Below are 26,748 nucleotides of genomic sequence, written 5' to 3' on the forward strand. Positions count from 1 at the left end.
AAATAAATAATATCTTCAAAAAACAAAAAACTGGCACAGCAATATTACATTGTATGGATATTTTTGCTTCTTTGGGTTTTTTTTTACTGTAAATATTTGTTTATATTTAGCACAATAGTATATTGAAGAATGTATACATATATACATGAAGATATTTTATTATTTACTAAATATATGTAATTAAAAACAAATAAAAGGATTTAGAAGGAACCTGGGAAAGTCTGACCAAAATCTACCCATCATGACCTCATATGGAGGGGGCTGCTTGTTGTTTCTGGAGTAAGGATACTAGGTAAATAGAGCATGTGGTACTAATTACCTACCTCCCTTCCATCACCAAGTGTTTAATAAGTGCCTTTTATGAGCCAGGAATTGTGCCTTGGAGGTGGGAATCTAGAGATGATTAAGAATAGGCCTCTGTGGATGACAAAGGTATAAATAATTTCTATTGTATAAAAGTAAGTCCTACAGAAGAAGAATATGTAAAATGTTATGGAGATATAGAAGAGGAACGATCTTCATCCCTACCTTTCTATATTTTTTTATAATGAAAGATCGTTTCTTAAAATTTTTTGAGTTTATTATTATTATTACTATTTTTTTTAGTAATCTCTATACTCAAGGTGGGGCTTGAAGTCACAACTCTGAGATTAAGAGTCACATGCTCTTCCAACTGAGCCAACCTGGCACCCCCCTACCTCCATATTTTTAAGCAAAATTTTTATTTTGAAATATTTCCTGATCCTTATATTAAGTATATTGAATATATTTATAATATAAATAAAACTATATAAGTATATTAAATTCGTGACTCCATCCCAAATAATCAACCTTATTTTCAGTTTTGATCTGCATCTCTAATTAGGCTGTTCTCAGATTGCTTCATATATGCTTTATCTTCAACATCTGGTCAGTGATGCATAGTTTATGAAGCACTTTAACATTCAGGAACTTACTTGGGCCTTAAAAGGATTCTGTAGAGCTATCAAGAGGGGGTTTATCACCCTTAGCTTAGAGATGAGGAAATGGCAACGCAGAAAGGTTAAGAGACTTGGTCAAGATCACTGGCTAGTAAAACTAAAGTCTTAGTCACACCCCGTTTCGTCTGTCTCCTGATTAAGAACTGTCTGCCACAGCAGATGTACCACTTGTGATACTTAGCAAAGTTGGTATTCAAAAACTTAATTGATTAATTGACATTACTATTCATACTGTAATTCTTCTAACAGAGCAAATACTGAAGGATAGTATGTAGGTTGGAGGATGTTCTGACGAGTAGTATGATGTGGGAAAATGTGTCAAATGAGTAATTTTTGTAACTTTGTTTCTCAGAATTGCATAGACATATTTGCTGTGATATTCCATAGCCCTTTGTTGATATTATGCTTATGTCCATTCTTAGATAAACCTTATTTTGTAGGTTTCTGGGTAACTTGATTTACCAGAATGCTGCTCTGAATTTTAAGCTCTTTGAGAAGAACCATTTTCCTTACAATGCTCTCTAATAATTCTCAAGAAATGTTTGTTGAATGAATAAATGAATAACATGGTGCTTTTTAAAGTAAGCATGGCTATACGTTTTACTTTTTCTATACCTGTATAATCTTAAATTGCCTGAAAGGATTTTTCATTTTTTAATGGCGAACTTGAGTTAAATCTCTTGTTTCAAAGTAATATCTCCAATGAATATGAAAACCTTAACAATTTAACTAGAGATATCTATGCTTTGTGTGTGGCCTATCCCGAACCCCTTGGAGAAAGACTTTATACAGAAACTAAGATTTTTTTGGAAAATCACGTACGGCATTTGCACAAGGTAAGGCTTGGTGCATACATGATATAAATATGTCTGTAGCTGGGTAGTTATTATTAGACTAGTTTACTGTTTTCCAGTGCAGAACTTACATCAGATTAAGGTTATTTGCTTTGTTACCTAAATAGCATTTTTCTGATTATACATGTTTAAGGTTTATGAGTTGTGCATTATGTTGTTAGATTGTCCCAGGGAAATGTTTAGTTATTCGGGATCATATAACTAGTAGCTAAAATTGTGGGGTTTCAAATCAAGGTTTGTTCAACTTTAAAGTTTTCCTTCTACATCCTCTGGATGGTGTTTATTAGAACCTAGTTCTCTCTTACTCTTGCATCCCACCTCTTGGTAAATCTCTGTCTTTATTATTTTCAACTGTTTAGCTGCTTCTTCATGTCCTACATAAAGTCTTACAAAAACTTAAAATGAAAAAGGAAAATGGTAAATTAAAAAGCATGATAGAAACTGTCCCTGTGACCACTTATTTTAGTTAGTATGCCATATGTACCAGGGCAACACCCAGACTTAATTTGTGTATGAACAAAGGACTTGTGGGATTTGGCTATGGGCTGTAGTTCTTATTTTGGACTACCGATCTGATCAGGACCTGGAAGAGATCACTTATTGTCTGGGCTAGAAACTTGACTCTACCTTTCATTAGCTGTGTCACCATGGGCAACTCACTTACTCTCCCTTATGGATTGAAATTTAAGTTTATCTTTAAAATGGAAATAGACTAGAGGATATTATGCTAAGCAAAGTAAGTCAGTCAGAAAGACAGTTATCATATGGCTTCACTCATATGTGCAATTTAAGAAAATAGAGGATCCTAGGGGAAGGGAGGGAAAAATAAAAAAAGATGACATCAGAGAGGGAGATAGAGCGTAAGAAACTGTTTTAACTCCAGGAAACTAACTGAGGGTTGCTGGCGGGGAGAAGGGTGGGGGGATAGGGTAACTGGGTGATCATTAAGGAAGGCGCTTAACGTAATGAGTGCTGGGTGTTACATGCAAATGATGAATCCCTGAACTCTACCTCTGAAACTGATAATACACTATATGTTAATTAATTGGATTTAAATAAAATAAAATAGAATGGAGATACAATAACATTATATAATACTGTGTCTAACTTTGGATGTGGCTAGGTGCAGATAAGTTTTAAAGTGGTGATAACCCCAGAGCACAATTGGTCATGTGATGTTTCTCTTTTAAAACTTTTGAAGGAAATACTCTTCTTTTTATTATACATGGCAGATACATTTTAGTGTTCTAATATGTACATTTGTCAGCTCATGAAAGCAGTTTTGATAACAGGTACTTTAAATTGTTCTTGTAATGTTTAATAATTTAGTTTACAAGTTAAAGTTCTTCTATGATCATCTTGTGAACTTTGGTTATACCCTAACTGTTACCTGTGTAAGGCACTTACAAATTTTGCAGTTTTATATTTTAGCATGGTTTGTGTTTCTTTAAATGTTTTATTTTGAAATACTTTCAGACTTACAGAAAAGTTGCAAAAATAATACAGAATTCCTCTATCCCTTTACCAGCTTCTTAAGGTTAACATCTTGTATAACAGTGGTACAATTATTAACACTGGGAAATTAACATTGGTATAGTTGCATTTTAAAATGATGTGAAATCGTTTTATGAAAGTTTAGAATACTTATATGATTGTATACCATATGTTTTCTTAGATCCTGTGACAAAAAAGAAGTTGGCTAATATGTTGATGACAAAGTAAATTATTAACATAGCCAACAGATTTGAAGCAGTTTCTCCTGTGAGAAGAAAATTTTATTTGATTGGGGGAGGGAACTTTTTTAATTACTAAAGTATTGCATTGCCATTTTAGATAATTTAGAACATACAGATAAGCAAAAGGAAGAAAATGATCACCAAAACAACACTCATAACAAACTTCCAGAATTAACTACTGTGAATATTTTTTATGATCTGTACTTAAGTACATCCATTTTGGCATATGTAAATATATATATAATTTGATCCTTGTCTTTTGCATATTTTTGCTTTGTGTAGACTTCCATTTTTATTAGAAAATGGAATCGTATTATATACTTTATAATCTTTATGATTTTAATAATATTGTAAGTCTCTGTCATTAAATGGACTTTTGTAATTCTGGCAATGATTGTAAAGTTTTTCATTGTGTGGAGATGATACAGTTTGTTTAATATTCTCATACTGCTGGGCATATGGCTTATTTGCAATATATATAATTTGTTTTTATAATAAGCAATGCTTCTGTGAATATCCTGGTAGCTAAATTATTTTTGCGTAGCCAAGTTTTTTATAGGATAAATTCCTAGACATAGAATTATTAAGTCATAGGTCATGAACATTTTTTATTGTTTTGACGTACAGTAACAAATTGTTCTTGTATTTATTCACCGAGCAGAGCAGTTTCTAAGGGTGCTTTTCCCCCAACATTATTAGTAGTAGTTGCTATTTTTAATTAATTTATTAATATGATAGGCAAAAAATACTATTTATAGGTTATTTCTGTCTCTTGAGCCTTAATTATTAAAATTCCAAGTTTAAAAGCATAGCATTTCAGCAGAGAATTAATTAGATGGAAATTGAGGTCACGACTTACTTAAAGTTATATTGACAGTTAATGAAAGAACTGAGTAAAAGAACCTAAGATCTTTTAAATATCAGTTTAGTGTATTTTTGCTGTTAGACTAGATTTCCTTCAAAAATAACTTTAAAAAATTAGATCTCAGATTTAAGTTTGATTTTTATTTTTCAAAAAGTAATAAATTTCTGTGAAGTAAATATAAAACAACTTATTTGGGGAATATAGGAAAGGTGTCAATTTTCATAAATAGTCTTATTCACATAAGTGAATAATTCAGAGTCATGATATATTTATATAATTAGCAGGATGATCAAAAGTGAGGGATTTGAGGAAGCACAGATATGTGGCAGTAGAATTACATCCTCTTTTAAACTGATCTTAATATAATATTCTAGCCCAAAGACAATCTCACACCATTACATTTTACCTTTTAGAGAATGAAACTGTTTACTCTCTGGTATGGATGCTTTATTTTCATACCTAAGACTCATTTTTTTCTGGTCGTTTCAGTTTTACTAAAAGTAGTTAAATTAGAATGTAATTTGTAATTGTAATTTAGAATACTTTTTAGAACATTAATTTTTGATAATTTTCATAGCTTAGAAATGAAAATGATTAGTGCTTTCCAAGTAAAAATATATTTCTTCTTTATATAGAGAGTTCTGGAGTCTGAAGAGCAAGTACTTGTTATGTATCATAGGTATTGGGAGGAATATAGCAAAGGTGCAGACTACATGGACTGCTTGTATAGGTAAGTATGCCTTTAAACTCTTGACAACCTCAACAGTGTTGCCTGTAGTCAGTAATTGAAAGAGTTTTGGCTTTTGGCTCTTTGTTTTTAAATTTTTAAATAAATGAACAAAACTAAAGCATTTTCTGCTCAATGGACTTTGTTTGCTATGGGGAAAGGTCTGTAGTCTGGGTCCTGTGGGTCTTTGGGAGCCAGGCAATGTATGGAAAGTTATTCTCTGAAAATTAAGACTGTATTTAATTTCATACTTCTATTTTTTTTTTTTCATATTGTCTGGGACTCTCTCTCCCTATATATATATATAGCACATGTTAAATCTTGACAGAGTTCCAAAGTGCAGCTTCAGCTTGGATGAAACTTGGTGGAGTAAACCCAAGCTCATGTTTCCCCCAGTATGCTCTTATTTGACTCTAAGATCCAGTATTTTATGTTTATGGAAACACTATTAGTTCAGGCACTCAGCAGTTGTTCTCTTGAAGTTCTACCTTATCCTTCAGGCATTATATTAATTACCTACAGTGTCATAATGCCCTGTGATCTCTCACATTTTCCTCTCTCTCCTTGTGCTGTCATATCTGTCTGGATTGCTTGTCTTCCTTTCTCTGAATGACTAATTCTGATGTGTTTTTCCATCATTCCTGTCTCTGAACTTCCCTCTTCCTTGTCTCCTACTTAGATCTTTTGTGTTACCTGTTGCTCCGGCATGTTCCTGTGGTACTCTGCGCTGATACTCTCTAACCCGTTCACATAGACAGTGGAAATAAATTCCTGGGTGCATAAGGCAGATACCTTTTTATTAAAGAATAGTGGATTAATAAGGAATAGTGTCATTAAGCCACCTGGGCCTTTCACCCTTGGAATGACAGTATCTGCTCTTGAAATGGTTGTGGCCTATGATGGAGGCAGTGATCATTTTGGCCTATGCATTGTGACATGGGCAGAGATGGACCCCTGCCTCAGTTTCTCATTGGGGAGAAACTCCTCAGTTCTCCCCAGTGAGTAACTGAGGAGTGAAGCCGGGTGTCAGAGCATTATCTGTACAGTTCTTCATGCATTGCTGGAGTACCATACCACACTGAGGCCAGGGCTTGGTTCTCTTGGCATGTTTGTTCTTTGTCACTGGTTCATGTTCCTGTAGGTATTTATAACAACATTGGATTTACTTACTGTAAGTTGCCTCTGTTAGAAACTGGAGCTTATTTCAACAGCCATTAGCTTTTATTTCTTCTTAGAAGAGCCAAATGTAATAAAATCAGAAGCCAGCAGTCGCTGACAAGCACAAGGTTTACTGTGGCTTTGGCTTTTATTAAACAGTGTTTGCCATACATTAAACATCCTGACATTTCATGTTTTATTTTCCCTCATCCACCAAAGTGAGATAGTCATAAATAGAACTTCTAAGAATTCCCTAGCTAAATTGTGGAGGAGAATTAGAGGAATTTTTAGAGTATTTTTAAATGTTTTTATGAAGTAATTTCTAGCCTCTTCTTTATTCTGATTGATGTATAAGATGGATATGCATTAGCATAGGTAATTTAAGGATTCTGGCTTTAAAGAAAATAATGATATTTCTGCCTCATGTTTCCTAGTACTCCATATCTCTTTAGACACTGCTGGCTCTTGAAGTGGAATACGTAAGATATTAGCTGGAGAACTAAGAGCTCTTGAAATCCAGTTGGTAGTGAGTGCTAGAATATTTTGAGCCCTTTCTACACATTTTATTTACTTTAAAGAACTCTGTATTCATGAGAACAGTTTTTGTAATGGAATTTCCTAAGACAGATTGAAATGCTTGGTTTCTCTGAGGCTTCAAAGTTACTTTTGGCTATTCATTATTGTCAGGTACTATTTTTAATTGTGTCAGTGCTAATATTTGAGGAAAGCAAAGGATACTTATTAAGTACTTTGTTGATGAAATAAATTATAAAAACATTATAAAAATTATAGAAACTATTGCATTGTATGTGAGCAGAACAGCCAGGTATTTATTGCCTGTGTGGTAGAGTATAAAATATTTTAAAGAAATTATTGGAACGTGATTTCTTTTATGATTTCCTAGAACATATGTCTTTATTTAAAAACAAATGTGTGATGAATAAAATTGACTGTAAAATACTCCAGTGACTTAGAAATTAAGAATTGTATCCACATCAAAATGAAAAATTGCACTGTTTACATTTTAAGCTATATCTTTAAATTATTTTAAAAGCTTGTCTATCAAGCTTAAACTTAACATCAAGAGTAGAACTCTGGAATGAGAAAGATACAGTTAATGTAAGCTCAAGTTTTATTCCATGAGGTAAAGAGAATAGTGACTTGTCCTATCAGATATAAACCATAAAGCCCCACTAAGGTAATAATGCCGGCTCAAGAATATACATACAGTGATTCTAGACCTCTGCAGGTCTAGTAGCTGGTTCTTCAGCATTAACAAACCACTCTCCTGAGAAGTTTATGCTTATCTGTAGGTATGAAGGAGCTGCTTAGGATTCTGAATAGGTAAGTAATTTTTAGATGAACTGGAGATGGCAGAAACAGGAAATAGAGACCAACCATGGGAGTGTTGCACAGGATCAAAGCAGAGAGTAAACAAAAGGCATTGGAAGAGAGAAGGAAAGTAATGGGAGAGGATGATGAGTAGTTCAGGAGGACACAAAGAGCAGCTGATTAAAGGAGTGAAATGGAAGGATGAGAGATAAATGTTTCTAATCTTTTAGTGGGATTACTGGGATGGCCATGGTACCACAGACCAAAAAAGAAACTGGTTTGGTGCTAGGGATCCATATAGGAAGGCACATATAAATGGTAAAGATATGACAAATTCCTGCTACTCAGGGAACACGTGTCACTGTTGAAATATTGTATTTGTTTATGTTTATATATTCTACCAGATGTGTAAACTCTGTGCAAGAAGCCCACATTTTTGTTTTTCATCTTTCTGTACCTGGGGCCTGGAACACTACCTGATTTAGAGTTCATGCTTGGTCAGTACTTGTTGGATGAGAGAGGGAGAACTCCTGAATTTCTGTGCGAGCTCTGCCACTTAGCAGATTGACCCCTGGCAAGTTCTTTAAGCTCTCTAAGCTGCAGTTTTCTTACATATAAAAGGAGGACTATAATAGTACCACACATACCTGCTTCATAGTAGTCAGCCTTACAAAATGCTCATGTCAGGTATGCCTGACACATGACACGAGCTCAGTAAAGGTTAGTGTTTACTTTTATTTCCTGGCATTTGTGGCTTTTATGATCTGACTCCAGACTGCTTTTCCCAGTTTGTATTCTAATATTAGCTTTTGCTATCCCTGCTGTCTGGAATGCTATCCATTTATGTATTCAGTAATTCATCAAGGAAGTATTTTTTGAGGACTTCCTGCTTACCTGCCACTGGTTCTGGATGCTGTGTTATCAAGGTCCTTGCCTTGTAGTTCTTATATTCTAGAGTGGTAACAGATGTACAGAGCAAATAAGCAAATAAAAGAATTGGATTATTTCACAAAGTAGTAAGTACCGTGAAGAATATAAAACAGTTGTGTGAATTACTTTAATGGGAGTGGGAAGTTAAAGTTCATTTGGATTGATATCAGATCAGGCCTGAGAGAAGTGTGTTTGAGCGGAGACCTGAATGACAAAGGCCAGAGGTTAAAATATCTCTCCAGTTTATATATCCCTATTTCAGGCCGGATATCCTAGATGCTCTCTCTCTAGCTTTTACTTCTGTCTCTCTCAGGCCTATTCCCTTTTCTTCAGTTGGGAGGCATGGTTGAAAACCCAGCATGAAATTAGGAGGATATACTCCTAGAGAGAATGGAAGGAAGGGTGAAATGGCATTTTGAAGGAAAAATATAATAGGACTTTGTAACAAATGGGTAGAGGAGACTAAAATGTCAAAGAGAGTACCAAGGTTTTAAGCCTTGGCGTCTAGAGGCTTGTAGTAAGTCCTTGTGGGAGTGCAGCTTGTGTAAATGGTTCTATCTATACAGCTTTGGACTTAATTCCAGGAATTGTGTTTTTCATCATCTCCTAGAGTTGTTGGTAGAGTTATGCAGTTCAAATTTTTATTATCTTTGTTTTCAGTTTCATTTGTCTGCAGACGTGAAGTGGACTTTTCATTTTGATGCAGTGAACACTTAGAAAGTATGTTTTTTACTGTAGAGATTTCGTGGTTATTGCCTATTTGTGTTGTCTATAGCTATTTACACATGGCAGAACCTTTCAAATCAGTACTTTTAGGTGGTGAGCATTATAGCCATTATAGTGAGATCTAAGATTGTGAAAAGTGAGTGCTAGACTATTTTGAGCCCTTTCTACACATTTTATTTACTTTAAAGAACTCTGTATTCATCTCAGTAATTTGTAAAGTTCATTATAGTTATTAGCCTTAGAATATGTTGAAACATTATAAAGCTGCTTTCCTCTGGTAGACAAAGTGATCTTATATTTGTCAGTTTTGCTCATACGTCTTACTGTCTATAACCGTCTATTTCATTTTCTTACCTACTGATTGTGATCTCTTTGTTGTTGTTTAAAAATGAAAAGTTACATCTTTTCCTGGTGATAGACATAAATTGAAGGACTGACTTGAGTTTTATCTTCTAACTATTTTTTTTAATTCTTTGCAAAGTGAACTTATCCTGACTTCCAAGAAGAATCTGGAAATGAGCAAATTAGATTGTAGAAGCTCCTTGGGTAGGAGCTGTTGGGCTATATGAGTACTGGAAATTTTTAGAGCAAAACCCTTGAGTTTTTTTTTTAATTTTTTTTATTATAATCATATTTTTTATTATATTATGTTTATCATCATACAGTGCACCCCTGGTTTTTGATGTAAAGTTCGATTACTCATTAGTTGCATATAACACCCAGTGCACCATGCAATACGTGCCCTCCTTACTACCCATCACCAGCCTATCCCATTCTCCCACCCCTCTCCCCTCTGCAGCCCTCAGTTTGTTTCTCAAAGAAAAAGGGGGTAATCAGAAGGGGGAATGAAGCATAAGAGACTATGGACTCTGAGAAACAAACCCTTGAGTTTTTTAAAGTGAGGTTGAGGTAATAGGGCTTTTTCCCCCTATTCTAGAGGTTATTCTTTTGCTGTTAAAGCCTTTGGCTGATACTTTTGATCGTTTTAAATTACATTTCTTACTTCTGCGTAATTTCTTTGGATCTATTACCACACTCTTCTATAGTTGATTTATAACCCTTAAAATTGTTATTTTCAAGTTGCAAGTTATTTGTTTTCCTACTGATTTTAACATAGTGTCCAATGGTACTATATTTGTTTTTCAGGTATCTCAACACCCAGTTTATTAAAAAGAATAAATTGACAGAAGCTGACCTTCAGTATGGCTATGGTGGTGTAGATATGAATGAACCACTTATGGAAATAGGAGAGGTAGGAAATTCTTTAAATGACTGGCAAACATGAGAGTGTTTTTATATCTATTGAGGGAATTTGGTTCACTCTCCTTTTTTTTAAGGAGGACTATCTTAAAATTGTCGAGATTTAAAACATCCTGAATGTTAATAAAACACTGCAATGATTTCCTAAGAATCTTCACATAGATGAGAACAGAAGAGACATGATTAATATTATTTAGGTAATTAAATTAATGATGGATGAATAAATGACAGGTTAAAGTTCCACTATGTGAAAAAGCTCATAAAAAGCCTTTAGGAAAGTACTTTCTAAAAGTATTTAGAAAATAATCTTGAGATTCTTGTAGTTAAAAAGCGCAGAGGTCAAGGTACCTGTGTGGCTCGGTTGATTGAGCGTCCGACTCTTGATTTCAGCTCAGGTCATGATCTCAGGGTTGTGGGATTGAGCCCTGTGTCGGGCTCCATGCTGGGTGTGGAGCCTGCATAGGATTCTCTCTCCCTCTCCTTCTGCCCCTCGCCCCACCTCATGTGTGTGCGTGCTCCCTCTCTCTTAAAAAATAAAGTGCAGAGGTCATAGGTTTAAAAGAGATCCTGAAAGAGAAGAAATACAGAATTATGGATGTAACAAATTTATTTTAACTTTAAAAAGTAATTAGAGAAGTTCAGAGTAAAACAATGAAGTGTGGAGGTCGAGTAGTTCTGCCAGATTCTTGAGGTACAGTGCAAATTCAAATGTGAAAAGTTACATAAAGCATATATTCATTGTGAAAGAAATACTCCAGTACAATGTTTGTTTATTCATGGAATACGTATTTATTGAGTAGCCAAATGCTGGCGATACAGTGGTGAACAGACAGAAGGTCTCTGTCCTCATGGGGAAGCAGTGCCAAATAAGTACAGAAATTAATGTGAAATTGTGGTGAGTGTTAATGAAAGAGATAAACAGCCAAGATGCAGCATTAGTAGAAATTTTATTTAGAATAATACTTCTGGAAAGAAATTTGTCATTGTCTTTCAGTAGACTTTAAAATGTGCAATATCTGTTAACCAGAAAATCCCATGTCTGGTAATCTGTACTGTGAAAATAATAAATAATGGGGAAAAAGTTTAAATATTTTAAAGTATTCTTTGCAGGGCGCCTGGATGGTTCAGTTGGTTAAGTGTCTGCCTTTGGCTCAGGTCATGATCCCAGGGTCCTCAGATAGAGCCCTGCATCCTTGCTCAACAAGGAACCTGCTTCCCCCCCCCCCCCCCCGCCTGCTGCCCCCTGCTTATACTCACACACTCTCTCTCTCTGTCAAATAAATAAAATCTTTAAAAAATAATAATAAAATAAAAGTATTCCTTGCAATCATTGTTAATAAGGGCGACAAATGGGTAGACAATCTAAATGTCTCATATTCAACAGTAAGCACCATACATAGATGAATATGTACAGTATGATTTTGTTATAAAGGCAAAGAGATAAATTAGTAGTAGAAAATGGTTTATAGAAACTTTAATAAAGGGGGAAATTTTTCATGAAAAAATTTGGACACATTATATGTTTAATAGGAATAAAACTGTAGGAGAAAAAGGATGTAGAGTAACAGTTGCTTTAGTTTGTAGGATTATAAGTGAATACTTTAATAATTGTCCCTTATCACCAATACCATCAAGCTCACTCTTCCTCCCAGAGGAAATCACCATAAACAGTATGTCTTTCCCGAATTTTACCTGTGCATTTGCATATAAATATACTGTGCACATAATGGTTTAATTTTGTATTTTAAACATTAATGATAACATATGTACCATAATGATAGCATACCATATATCATGCAACTTGTATTTCTTGCCTGTTTTGTTTTTTGGTTAATGTGCCTAGTTCTTTGCATATAAGTTTATTTTTGTGAGAGCTCAGTACTCTGTAATAGGAATACGGAATAATTTATTAATCATTTATTAAACTATTCTTAGTTTTCAGTTCTTTGTTGTTATGAACAATACTGCTGTGAATATCATTGTTCATTTATTCATTTATCAAATTTTTTTTAGCCCCTCTGTGTGCCAGGCACTTTTATATATGCTAAGAATACAGTAGTGAATGAAGTAGAATCAAATTTTACACTTAGGGAGTTAACACTTACGTATATATCTCTTTGTACATGAGCAGAAATTTTCTTAGAGTGGGTACCTGAAAGTGGATTTTCTGGGTCCAAGCACACCCTGAATTTTGATAGCCCCTCCAGCTTGTTTCAAAAGGCTTCTTAGTTTGTTCTCCTATGATAGCTATAACCTCTCATTTTCTTTTGTATCACCTTTTTTCTGTTTGTGCTATGTAAAAAGCAAAAAATAAGGGAAAACTTGAAGAATGGCCTTGTGGGAAGGCTGATGCTCTTACTTATTTGAAATGGAATTACCACTTGATGAGAGAATAAAGTTACCCCAGGGAAATAGAATAGAGAGGCTAAAACGAGACTAATGGCTGTATAGATGGAGTTACGTTGGCAACAGAGGAGCAGTCAATTTTTGGTACTGGAATAATTTGTACTCTTTATGGGAAAAATATATTGGAGTTTAAATATGAAAGGCAAAACTTGAAAACTTTTGGAAGGCAATATAGAGCACACATATCCCTCACATTAGGGTAAGGAAGTTCCTAACAGACGAGAAAAATATAAACAGTAAAGGAAAAGATTGATAACTTTGAGACATTAAAATATAATGTATTTTTACTAAAAAAACACTGTAAAGGAACTCAAAAGCTAAGTCACAAACTATGACTGAAATACATAGATCTGTCAAGGGATTAATTTCTACAATATGTAATGAACTCCTAGTTTTTATTAAGAACAAGATAAATATTATGGAATAGTGGGCAAAAGAGATGAATGGGTATTTCACATAAAAAAAAAAAAAAACTAAGATGTACAATAAACATATAAAAAGATGCCCAGCCTCACACAAGAAGATGCCAGTTAAAACCACAAGGATTTACCAAAACAATCTACAAATTCGGTGTAATCCCTATCAAAATACCAATAGCATTTTTCACAGAACTAGAACAAATAATCCTAAAATTTGTGTAGAATCACCAAAGACCTCAAATAGCCAAAGCAGTCTTGAGAAAGAAGAACAAAACCGAAGGTATCACAATCCCAGATTTCAAACTATCTTACAAAGCTGTAGTAATCAAAACAGAATGGTACTAACACAGAAATGGACCCTAGATCAGTGGAACAGGATAAGGGACCCATGCAAACAAATCCACACTTCTATGGTCAGTTAATCTATGACAAAGAGAATATGCAATGGAGCAAAGAGTCTCTTCAATAAATGGTGTTGGGAAAACTGCACAGCTACATGCAAATGAATGGAACAATGCCTTTCTTACACCATACATGAAAATAAACTTAAAGTGGCTTAAAGATCTACATGTGAGACCTGCAACCATAAAATGCCTAAAAGAAAACATAGGTAATATTCTCTTGGACATCATCCATAGCAACATATTTATGTTTGCTTGAGGAAACATATGGTATGTTTCCTCAAGCAAGGGAAACAAAAGCAGTAATAAACTATTGGGACTATGCCAGAATAAAAAAGTTTTTTGCATAGCAAAGGAGACAATCAACAAAACAAAAAGGCAACCCAGTGAATGGGAGAAGATATTTGCAAATGGCATCTAATAAGGGGTTAATATCCAGAATACATAAAGAACTTATGCAATCAACATAAAAAAAAAAAAACCAAACAATTTAATTAAGAAATGAGCCAAGGACCTGAATAGACATTTTTCCAAAGAAGAGATACAAGTGGCCAACAGACACATGAAGAGATGCTCAAATCACTACTCATCAGGGAAATGCAAATCAAAACCACAATGAGATATCACCTCACATTAGTCAGAATGGCTAGTATCAAAAAGACAAGAAATAGCAAGTGTTGGTGAGGATGTGGAAGGAAACCACCGTGCGCTGTTGGTGGGAATGTATATTGATGGAGCCATCATGGAAAACAGAATGGATGTGCCTCAAAAAATGAAAAATAGAAATACCCTATAATCCAGTAATTCCACTCCTGGGTATTTTACCCAAAGAAAATGAAAGCACAAATTTGAAAAGACATATGCACCTCTGTGTATATTTTACCATTATTTACAATAGCCAAATTATGGAAGTAGCCCAGGTGTCCATTAATAGATGTATGGATAAAAAAGATGTGATCTATATGTACAAAGGAATATTACTCAGCCATAAAAAAGAATGAAATCTTGTCATTTGCAACAACATGGTTGGATCTAGAGAGTATAATCCCAAGTGAAATAAGTCAGTCATAGAAAAAACAAAAACAAAAAAACAGACTTAACTATAGAGAGTGAACTGATGATTACCAGTGGAGGGGTGGGTGAGGGGATAAGTGAAATAGGTGAAGGGGATTAAGAGTACATTTATCTTGATGAGCAATGAGTAGTACAGAGAAATGTTGAATCACTATATTATACACCTGAAACTAATATAACACTGTATGTTAACTATATTGGACTTATATGTTTAAAAAATATGAGAATATGTACACATTTGGTAGAACTATAGGCAAGGGAATGATTTAACACAAAATTCAGGTTTGTGGTAGCCTCTGAGGGGGAAGTAGGAGGGCATTTGGAGCAACGGTAATTGGGAAGTTGTGTTTCTTAAACTGGGTGGTGAATACAGGGATGTTCTATTTTATTATTCTTTTAATTGACTTACCCTTTATGTTTGTATGAGAGGTTTCATAATTTTAAAAATCAGCCAACAGCCAAATCACTTTGAACATAATTCCTTTGTTTCTCTTAGTCTTGGCATTTATAAGGTCTTTCCATAATACCAAGCATTTAACAATCAATAAATTATAGTTTATAAAAATCAAATCAATTATTTGAGTTTTCAGTTCAGTTGAATTCAGTTCAGTTTCAAATAATTCAAACCTTAATTCTGTTCTTTGTGCATGTCTGATAGTCATTTTCAATTTAAATTAGAAATTCATTTTTTATGTATATTTAATTTTCGTTTGACTTTTGAAATATTAATTGTAAATACTTGATGTGTATTTTTACTTTAAAAAGTTATTTTTAACATTTTAACAAATGTTAAAAACAAATACTAGGTAATTCATCCTTGATAATTTTTATTTTTCCTGGCAGCTAGCATTGGATATGTGGAGGAAATTGATGGTTGAACCACTTCAGACCATTCTTATCCGAATGTTGCTCCGAGAAATAAAAAAGTGAGTACTGACATTCGTCTTCTTGAGTCAATTCTAATTTGCTGTTTGAAATGGTTTCAAATAGTGTACAGTTGCATGGCTGTTAACTAGACATAAGCCTTGGTTTACTTAAACGAGCCTCATTTTCCATCTAATGCCAATATTTTAAAATTGTTTTATAATCTTTTTTTGACAGGTCTTTGGTCTTTAGCCCAATATGCTTAGTAAATAAATAAGTCCCTGAAGGAAGTGACCTGCCCCTTTTTGTTGCAAGCCTGATACCCCTTGCACCTTCCAGGGCATAGCTGAATTGTTTGAACATATTCTCTCAGTTTAAATCTTGATAAGGATAACCTACCTATTCTAGAAAACAGATTTTTCTAGGTAGTTGGTTACCTCTTAGCCCCAGTGTTAAATTAGTAACTTGTCTATGTGTGAGATTAGTTCGTGGGAAAATGGCTTCTCACTCTACTCATGGCCCGGAGTGGTGGACTGTTTACCTAATTGCTGTGTGAATAGAATTTAAGATTACAAGTTTTCCTGTGGAGTCCAGAATAGAACATCCTTGGGTCAGCTCTGGCCTAAAAAATTACTAGACTTCAGCTTTGGGGAATCAGAAGCACTAAAAGTCAGTCATACAGATGTGTGTATAATAAATTTCATTTTACTGGAACTGATGTTGTAGGAATTATCTAGACCAGTGAATTGCAGTGTGATAATGGCCACTCCATCTGAAAATGCTTTCTTTAAGAATACCCAAATATGGGTTTTTTATGTGAGGGAAAAAAAGGAAAGCATTGTTCTTTCTATGGGCTCCTAATAGGACTTTAAAAAAACCAAATAAATAAACAGAAACAAAAAACAAGCCACCAAAGAGGATAGGGAATATTTTAAAATTTAATGTAAATACTAAATAGTAGAAAGTAGATGGTAGCAATTAGTAATGGTTTTAAAAAACTGTCACCCTTTTAATGAGGGAGATGGAGAGAAAAGGATAGTGAAGCAGTAGGGTGGGACAATTTTTTTCTTTCTCTTTTGTTTACTAAACCGTAATTAACTAAAAGAACACTCCAAACAATATTTGTAGGTTCTAATGTATTTATTTTGCTATGAAATATTAACTTGTTTCTCGACTTGGAATTCAGCTATTTACATTAAGTTTATTGAAAATACTGTTAAAATTTTCTAAATGTAGTTTTTTGAAACGTCTCTTTTAATAGGCTTGTCCCAACCTAGTAAATTTTCTTAAGTGTGATTGTTAGCTTGTTAAAAATGAATTGATGAAAAACTAAAGAAAATCTAACTGTATATGAAAAATAATACAATAGTAATAAAACAATAATAAAATAAAAATTAAAAAATAATACTATACAGGATATTCTGGAAAAGACAGAGATTATTTGGTTAGAGATATTATTAGGCCAACTTGTCTTAATTTTGTTGTTATAATCAGCTTCCATGAAAATATTATTCGACATGCTCTAATGTCTCATTTTTCATGTGTACTCCATTAAGTAGGTGTTATCCCACATTTTACAGCTAAGGAAACTAAGGTATAACAACAATAACAACAACAACAACAACAAAATATGGGAGCTATGTGCCAGAAAGTGTCCTAAAAGCTTTACCTGCATTATCCCATTTAATCCTCACAACCCTGGGATGTTGGTACTACTTCCATTACCATTTTACAAATGAAGATGTCAGTGGTAGTACTCTAACAAGGCTAATTTGACTCCAGCCCCTATCTTCTTAATTCCAGGGATTCAAATATGGCTTCTGCTAACTCTAAATCCATTATGCCTGTCTTTTAAATCCAAAGACTATTTCTTCCATTCCTGGTTCTAGTGCTTTAGCTTTTATATACATTTTAGTTTTATAATGCTTTGTATTCTAGTAATTTCACACATAATTCTTTATTTGATCTTAAGGAGGCAGGGCAAGTTTTATTTATAAGTAAGCAAATTGACCTTCAGTTAGTAGAAATGACTTACCGAATTTGAAATACCTAAGGAAAGAGACTTCATGCCTGCAAACTTCCAGTTTGGGTATTTCCACTACATTGTTTTAATATCTATTTACCCATTGTCATTTGAGTTAATATGGCCAGATACCATAACTTCCATTACACGGACAAGTGGCTGTGGTAACTTGTCTGAGCCTTATAATGGGATGTGTGGTGAATATTATCATAGGCTCATTTTACAAATGGGGAAAATGAGGCTTGAGAGGATAGTTAACTTACTCAGGTCATGTATCTAGTATATGGCTTAGTGAGAATCGGAAGTTAGGTCATTCTGGCCCTTGTGTCTGTGGTCTTACCCATGTATTACATATTCTTAGCAGTAGTTTGCTGAAGTTGCTTCTCATTGCCATTGCTGCTAACAGAGAAGTATTTTATCGTGTGTACCTACGACTTTTTTGTGGAAAGAGCTCCACCAAACTTATGGAATAAAATCTTTTCAGATCTAGCAGAGCATATTACAAATTTGATTTCCTGTCAACTTATTCACAATTTCCTTTCCCTGTAATCATCCCTAGGTTCCTAGATATTCTTTACAAGTGTCTGAAGGGCATTACTGTGAACTTGTGGTTTCTCAAATCTGACCTCTGAAAATCAAGCTTACACAAAGGGTGTTTAAAAGCATTATCTTTCTACAAAAAAATTATAAAAGTAAAATATGTTGATTGTACACAATTAAAAATGTGTAGAAGGTTAAAAAGAGAAATTAAAAGACTTTCACTTTTCCCCTGATGCCTTCAGTTCTGTTATTTGAAGCAAACCACTATTAAGGATTTAAAGTATTTTCTAATAGAAATTCTCTATGCGTTTAAGATCGAATACACGTGCATATATGTGTGTGTACATACATTTATATGGATGTGCGTATGTATATATCTACACACATATATTACATATAATAGACACACATACGTATGTACTTGCACTCACGGAGTTTACGTAAGTATTAATACTTAACATTTTTCTTAGAACAGACTAGTGGTTGGTGTGAGACTATAAAGTGGTGGTATGAGGGAGTTGCTTTATGGTGATAAAGTAGTTGTAAAACTTGAATATAGTGGCAGTAACATGAATCTAGATATGTGATAAAATTGCATAAAATTACATGTATACAAACACAAATGATTGTGTATAAAAAATGAATAAGGTCAAAAATATGAATAAGGTCTATAGGTTGTATCAGTGTTGATTTCCTGTGATTGATGTTGTATCATAATTATGTAAGATGTTACCACTGGAGAAAACCAGATGAACATTCTCAGGACCACCCTGTATTATGTTTGCAACTTCCAGTGAAGCTGTAATTATTTCAAAATTTAAAAATATGTTTTTTAAGTTTAATTGGCACATAAAATGTGAATATCCCTGTTTTCTTCCTTTTAGCTGCACCTTTCTTCTCTTCCCAACTAACTACTACGGATAGTTGGTTGTACTTAAATAATTGTTTACTTAAGTACAGTGGTTTCTATTTGTGTATGTGTGTGTGTAATCTTTATATTCCTTTAGGAAGATGTTGTAAGCTCTGGAGCCTCCCCACATAAAAATATTCAATATGCACATGCACACAAAACTTTACGTACTTTTTAGAAGGTTTGTGGATTCCTAGGATCAGAATTGCTGCCTTAGCATTTACGTGGTGGACTTCTTTATCCCCAAGAGAATCATTTGGCAAATTGTAATCTGAAAAAAAGATTCTATACTTAATATTTGTTGAATTGGAAAGTTTTTATTCTGAAATCGAAACTCAGCAGCAAAGCAGTCATGACTTTAGCATCCTCTCTCTGTCGTGTAATCATAAAGGCAAGAATTAAGTGACAAATGGAAAAAAAAATTTTAACTTAACAGCTCCTGGGTTTTTTGTTCTTGTTTTTGTTTTTAACTCTTCCTACTTTCACCACTATTGTAACATCATACCCCTGTTAGATACCAAAATTTCCTACAAGTGTGGTTCCCTGTCAGGGCTCTTTTCTGTTCTGTTTGTTTGTCCGTCCTGGAGCGCATACCTCACTGTGTTTATTATTATAGCATAATCAGTCTTGTTATCTGGTAAGACAGATTTGCCTTCCATAAGCCAGAAGTGTTCTTGCTGTTATTTGGCCCTTTACTCTTTCATATACATGTCATAATGATCTTTTTTTTAAAGGTGATTATAAGTTCCATAGAAAAAATTTTCTGTGGGATTGAAATTGAGTCGAATATATAAGTTAGTTTGGAGGGAATTTGTATCTTCATTAAATCTTCTGTAAACATATCTGCTGTTTTTAATGCCTTCTTTAATATCTCCTAATATGTTTTTATAAATTTATTTGTAAAGGTTCTTCATTCGTTTTATTTCAAGATACTTCATATTCGGGGCGCCTGGGTGGCACAGTGGTTAAGCATCTGCCTTTGGCTCAGGGCGTGATCCTGGCATTGTGGGATCGAGCCCCACATCAGGCTCCTCCGCTGGAAGCCTGCTTCTCCCTCTCCCACTCCCCCTGCTTGTGTTCCCTCTCTCACTGGCTGTCTCTATCTCTGTCAGATAAATAAATAAAATCTTAAAAAGGAAAAAAAAAGATACTTCATATTCGCTGATACTGTTACCAAAAAATTGTATAATTATCCATTCTATTTGTTTTCTGCTAGTGAATTGAAATACAATACTCTTAATATGTAAATCTTATATTCAGCTACCTTGTTAAATTCCATCATTTCTAGCTGCTTCTCCAAGGGAAAAAAAGTGTTATTTCTAATAATTTGTGCTTCTTGTGTGTGTGCTTTCTATGTAAGGTATCATAATCTGTAAAAGATAGTTATGTTTCCTTTGTGTGTGTGTGTGCATGCACACACACTTGCCGTGCCCACACACCTCAGTGATCAGGACCTCCACAGCAGTGTTGAAGAGGAGTGATGGGTAGTGAGCATCTTGGTCTCATTCCTAGTTGTAAAGGTTACACATGTAACATTTCTTCTTTTAAAATGATGCTTCCTCCAGTTTTTTTTTTATTAGATACTCTTTCTCGGAATGATGAAATTAATTTGAATTTGGTATTGAATTTTATAAAATGACTTGTATTTGGATTGAGTGATCATGGTTTTTTTCTATTAGTCTATTAGTGTAGTAGGTTACATTTATAGATTTTTTAATATTAAACTATCCTTGTATAACTAGAAAAAAACCCAGGTTGGTTGTTTATAATAATTTCTATAACATTTTTGCATTTGATTTGCTACATAATATTTTATTTAGAATTTTGAATATATATCCATGAATGGAATGGGCCTATAATTATTTTTTCTCATAATGTCTTGGGTTTGGTATCAGACTCATTCTTGTAGGATGGATTAGAGGCTATTCCCTCTTTTTCTTTTGAGTAAAAGAGTGTATAAACCTGGGATGATCATTTTTTTTTTAATTTATGTAAACTCAGTTAATTAACCTATAGTGTATTATCAGTTTCAGAGGTAGAGTTCAGGGATTCATCAGTCTCATATAACATCCAGTGCTCATTACGTCATGTGCCCTCTTTAATGTCCATGGGGTGATCATTTTTTGGAGTGTTTAGTAAAACTCCCTGCAGAACCATCTGGGTGTAGGGTTTCTTTGTAAGAAGAATTTTTTTTTCACATTTACAAATTAACCTTTGCCTTTATTTTCTATTATTGAAGTATAGCTGACATACTGTGTTATATTAGTTTCTGGTATACAACATAGTGATTTGACAATTTTATACATTGCTCAGTGCTCACCACAATTAAGTGTAGTCACCATCTGTAACCATAGATTATTAATATTATTGACTATATTTCCCCTGCTGTACTTTTCATCTCTATGACTGACTTACTTTACAACTGGAAGTTTATACCTCTTAATCCCCTTCACCTATTTTGCCTATCCCCCCTGCCCACATCCCCTCCAGCAGCCACCAGTCTGTTCTGTATTTAAGAGTCTGGTTTTTTGTTGTTGTTATTTGCTTTGTTTTATAGATTGTACATGTAAGTGAAGTCATGTGGTGTTTGTCTTTTTCTGTCTGACTTATTTCACTTAGCATAATACCCTCTAGGTCCATCCATGTCGTTGCAGATGGCAAGATCTCATTTCTTATGTCTGAGTAATAGTCCATTGTATATGTGTACTGCGTCTTTATCGATTCATTTTATCAGTAGATACTTTGGTTGCTTCCCTCTTTTGGCTGTAGTAAATAATGCTACCATAAATGCAGGGGTGCATGTATCTTTGTGAATTCGTGTTTTCATTTTCTCTGGAAAAGTACCCAGTAGCGGAATTACTGAATTAGAGGATATTTCTATTTTTCCTTTTTTGAGGAACATCTGTTCTGTTTTCCGTGGTGGCTCCATCAATGTACATTCCCACCAACAGCGCATGGTGGTTTCCTTCCACATCCTCACCAACACTTGCTATTTCTTGTCTTTTTGATACTAGCCATTCTGACTAATGTGAGGTGATATCTCATCGTGGTTTTGATTTGCATTTCCCTGATGATTAATGATTTGAGCATCTCTTCATGTGTCCTTTGGCCATTTGTATCTCTTTGGAAAAATGTCTGTTCAGGTCCTTGGCTGATTTCTTAATTGAATTGTTTGGTTTTTATGATGTTGATTGTGTAAGTTTTTTATGTATTCTGGGCATTAACCCCTTATTGGATATATCTTTTGCAATACTTCTTTCATTCACTGGGTTGCCTTTTTGTTTTATTAATGGTCTCCTTTGCTGTGCAAAAGCTTTTTATTTTAGTGTAGTCCCAATAGTTTATTATTGCTTTTGTTTCCCTTGCCTGAGGACATATCCATAAATCTGTTGCTAAGGCTGATACTATTATGTTTTCCTTTAGGCATTTTATGGTTTCAGGTCTCACATTTAGATCTTTAATCCATTCTGAGTTTATTTGTGTGTATGGTGTAAGAAATTGGCCCAGTTTCATTAATGTGCATAGAGCTGTCAAGTTTTCCCAACGCTGTCTTTTCCCCATTGTATATTGTAACTTCCTTTGACATAGATTAATTGACCATAGCAGTGTGGGCTCTCTATTGTGTTCTGTAGATCTATGTGTCTGTTTTTGTGCCAGTACCATACTGTTTTGATTTCTGCTGCCTTTTTTTTTTTTTAAGATTTATTTATTTTAGAGAGAGAGCACAAGTGGGGAAAGGGTAGAGGGAAAGGGAGATAAGCAGACTCCCTGCTGAGTGGGGAGCCTGATGTGGGTCTCAATCCCAGGACCCTGAGATCATGACCTGAGCTGAAATGAAGAGTTAGATGCTTAACTGACGGAGCCTCCCAGGCACCCTGATTACTACAGCTTTGTAGTATATCTTGAAATCTGGGATTGTGATACCTTCAGTTTTGTTCTTTCTCACAATTGCTTTGGCTGTTCAAGGTCTTTGTGGTTCCATACAAATTTTAGGATTATTAGTTGTTGTTCTAGTTTTGTGACAAAAATGCTATTGGTATTTTGGTAGTGATTGCATTGAAGTGGTAGATTCCTATGGGTAGTGTGGGCATTTTAACGGTAGTGCTTTTTCCAATCCACAAGCATTGTTTGTGTCATTTGCAGTTCCTTTCATCAATATTTTATAGCTTTCAGAGTGTAGATCTTTCACCTCCTTGGTTAATTTATTCCTAGGCATTTTATTATTTTTGGTGCAGTTGTAAGTGCGATTTTTAAAAATTTCTCTTTCTGCTCCTTTATGATTACTGTATAGAAACACAACATTTCTGTATATTAATTTTGTATCCAGAAAGCTTTCTGAATTCATATATTCTAATAGTTTTTTGGTGGAATCTTTAGGGTTTTCTATATATAGTATCATGTCATCTGCAAATAGTGATAGTTTTACTTCTTTCTTACCAATTTGCATGCCTTTTCTTTCTTTTTTGTATTTGATTGCTGCAGCTAGGACTTCTAGTACTATGTTGAATGAAAGCTGTGAGAGTGGACATTTTTGTCTTGTTCCTGATCTTAGAGGAAAAGCTTTCAGTTTTTCATCCCTGAATATGATGTTAGCTGTTGGGTTTTCATATATGGCTTTTATTATACTGAGGTATGTTTCTCTAAATCCAGTTTGTTGGGAATTTTTATCAAGAATAGTTGTATTTTGTCAGATGCTTTTTCTGCATCTATTGAGATGATCCTTGTCCTTTCTGTTGTTAATGCAAGGTATTACATTGGTATGTGAATATTGAACTGCTCTTGCATCCCTGGAGTAAATCCCACTTGATTGTGGTGATTATGGTGATCATGGTGAATGATCCTTTTAATGCATTGTTGAATGTGGCTTGCTAATATTTTTGTTGAGGAAATTTGCATCTGTGTTCATCAGGGATATTGGCCTGTAGTTTTGTTTGTTTTTTCTTTTGTGTGTGTGTGTCTTTGTCTTGGTTTGATATCAGGGTAATGCTGGCTTTGTAGAATGAATGTGGAAGTTTTCCCTCCTCTTCTGAGTTTCTTGGAATAGTTTGAGAAAGGTCAGTATAGGGGCGCCTGGGTGGCTCAGTCATTAAGCAACGTCTGCCTTCGGCTCAGGGCGTGATCCCGGGGTCCTGGGATCGAGCCCCACATCAGGCTCCTCCACTGGGAGCCTGCTTCTTCCTCTCCCACTCCCCCTGCCTGTGTTCCCTCTCTCTCTGGCTGTTTCTCTCTCTGTTAAATAAATAAATAAAATCTTAAAAAAAAATTAAAAAAAAAAAGAGAGAAGGGTCAGTATTAAGTCTTTAAATGTTTGATAGAATTCACCTGGGAAGCCATCCGGTCCTGGACTTTTTTTTATTGGGAGTTTTTTGATTACGAGTTCATTTTCATTACTAGTAATTGATCTGTGCAAATTTTCTATTTCTTCCTGATTCAATTTTAGAAGAATATATGTTTCTGGAAATTATCCATTTCTTCTAGGTTGTCCAATTCGTTGGCATGTAATTATTAGTAGTAGTTTCTTATTCTTTGTGTTTCTGTGATGTGGTTTGTTACTTCTCCTCCTTCATTTCTGATTTTATTTATTTGAGTCTCTTTTTTTGTTTTGGATGAGTCTGTCTAAATGTTTATCAATTTTATCTTACAAAGAACCAGCTCTTGGTTTCATTGGTGTTTTCTTCCTTTTTAAAAAATTTTAGTCTCTAATTCATTTGTTTCTGCTGTAATCTTTATGTTTTCTTCCTTCTGCTAATACTAGGCTTCATAATTTTGTAGTTCCTTTCAGTGTAGGGTTTGATTATTTGCGATTTTTCTTGTTTTTTGAGATGGTCTGTATCAATGTATACTTCTCTCTTCGAACTGCTTTTCTGTGTCCTAAAGATTTTGAACTATTATATTTTCATTTTCATTTGTCTCCATTTATTTTTTGAGTTCCTCTTTGATTTCTTTGTTCACGCATTGGTTGTTTAGTAGCATGTTTTTTAGCCTCCATGTGTTTGTGTTTTTTTCTATTTTTTTTTCTGTTCTGGTTTCTTACTATTGAGATTAGAAAAGATGCTTGATATGACTTCAGTCTTCTTAAATTTATTGAGACTTGTTTTGCAGCCTAACATGTGATTTGTTTGAGAAAATGTTCCATGTGCACGTGAAAAGAATGTGTTCTGCTATTTGTGGATGGAATGATCTGATATATCTGTTAAAGTCATCTGGTCTAATATGTTTTTCAAAGCTGTTGTTTCCTTTGGATGATCTGTCTATCCACTAATACAAGTGGGGTGTTAAAATTCCTTACTACTAATGTATTACTGTCAATATCTCCCTTTATGTCTATTATTTTTTGCTTTATATATTTAGGTGCTCCTGTGTTGGGTACATAGATACTTAAAATTGTTCTATTCTCCTTTTGGATTGATCCCTTTATGTGATGATTTTTGTCTCTTGGTCTATTTTGTCTGATGTATGTGTTTCTACTCCATCTTTTATTTTCACTCCCATTTGCATGGAATATTTTTTTCCATCCCTTCACTTCTAGTTTGTGTCTGTCTTTAGGTCTGAAATGAGTCTCTTGTAAGCAACATATAGATGGGTCTTGTTGTTTTTTATCCACATCACCCTCTCTCTTTTGATTGGAGCATCTAATCCTTGAATATTTAAAGTAATTACTGATAAGTACGTACTTACTGCTTATTATTTTGTTCATTGTTTTCTGGTTGTTTTGTAGTTCTGTTCTTTTCTTCTTTGCTCTCTTCCCTTGTGGTTTGATGGCTTTCTTTAGTGTGTTATGCTTAGATTCTTTTCTCTATATTTTGTGTATCTGGTATAGGTGTTTGATTTGTGGTTACCATTGGGTTCTTATATAGGTTCCGGTATGTATAGCAGGGTATGTTAAGTCAATGGTTGCTCAAATTCGAATACGTTCTGAAAGCATTAAATTTCTACTCCCTCCCTCCATGTTTTATGTATATGATGTCATATGTTATGTCTTTTTAATTTGTTTATCTCTTGACTGATTTTGGTAGATGTAATTGATTTTATTACTTTTGTGTTTTAACCTCCATAGTGGTTTTATAAGTAATTAATCTATATTTACTATATGTTTGTTTTAATTTGTCTAATTAAATACGTTTTATTATTTTCTTCTAGTTATGCCCTTTCTTTCCACTTAATGAATTCCCTTTAACGTTTCTTATAAGGCTGGATTAGTGGTGATAAACTCCTTTAACTTTTGTTTGTCTAGGAGTCTCTTTATCTCTCTTTCAATTCTGAATGATAACCTTGTCAGGTAGGGTATTCTTGGTTGTAGTTTTTTCCTGTCAGTACTTCAAACATATCATGCCACTTTCTTCTGGCTTGCAAAGTTTCTGCTGAAAAATCAGCTGATAGTCTTAAAGTATTTCCCTTGTACGTAAGTATTTTCTCTTGCCGCTTATTTATTTATTTTTTAAGATTTTTTTTATTAGAGAGCATGCGAGTTGAGGGGAGGGGCAGAGGGAGAGAATATTTAAGCAGACTCTCCGCTGAGTGCAGAGCCTAACCCAGGACTTGA

The 26,748-nt window shown here is 34.2% G+C and overlaps 1 protein-coding gene across 2 annotated transcripts in view; it reads left to right on the forward strand.

Moving 5' to 3' along the window:
- Positions 1 to 26,748, forward strand: part of CUL2 (cullin 2) — a 97,546-nt gene that overhangs the window by 30,655 nt on the left and 40,143 nt on the right. For both annotated transcript variants that reach the window (XM_040645255.1, XM_040645254.1), the window contains exons 3-6: positions 1,714 to 1,816; positions 5,071 to 5,165; positions 10,455 to 10,560; positions 15,712 to 15,794. In XM_040645255.1, coding sequence (XP_040501189.1) covers positions 1,714 to 1,816; positions 5,071 to 5,165; positions 10,455 to 10,560; positions 15,712 to 15,794 — 387 coding nt within the window. The remainder of the gene's footprint in view (positions 1 to 1,713; positions 1,817 to 5,070; positions 5,166 to 10,454; positions 10,561 to 15,711; positions 15,795 to 26,748) is intronic.

This window comes from Ursus maritimus, unplaced genomic scaffold, assembly GCF_017311325.1.
Source record: "Ursus maritimus isolate PB19 unplaced genomic scaffold, ASM1731132v1 scaffold_31, whole genome shotgun sequence".
In the NCBI taxonomy this organism is placed as follows: Eukaryota; Metazoa; Chordata; class Mammalia; order Carnivora; family Ursidae; genus Ursus; species Ursus maritimus.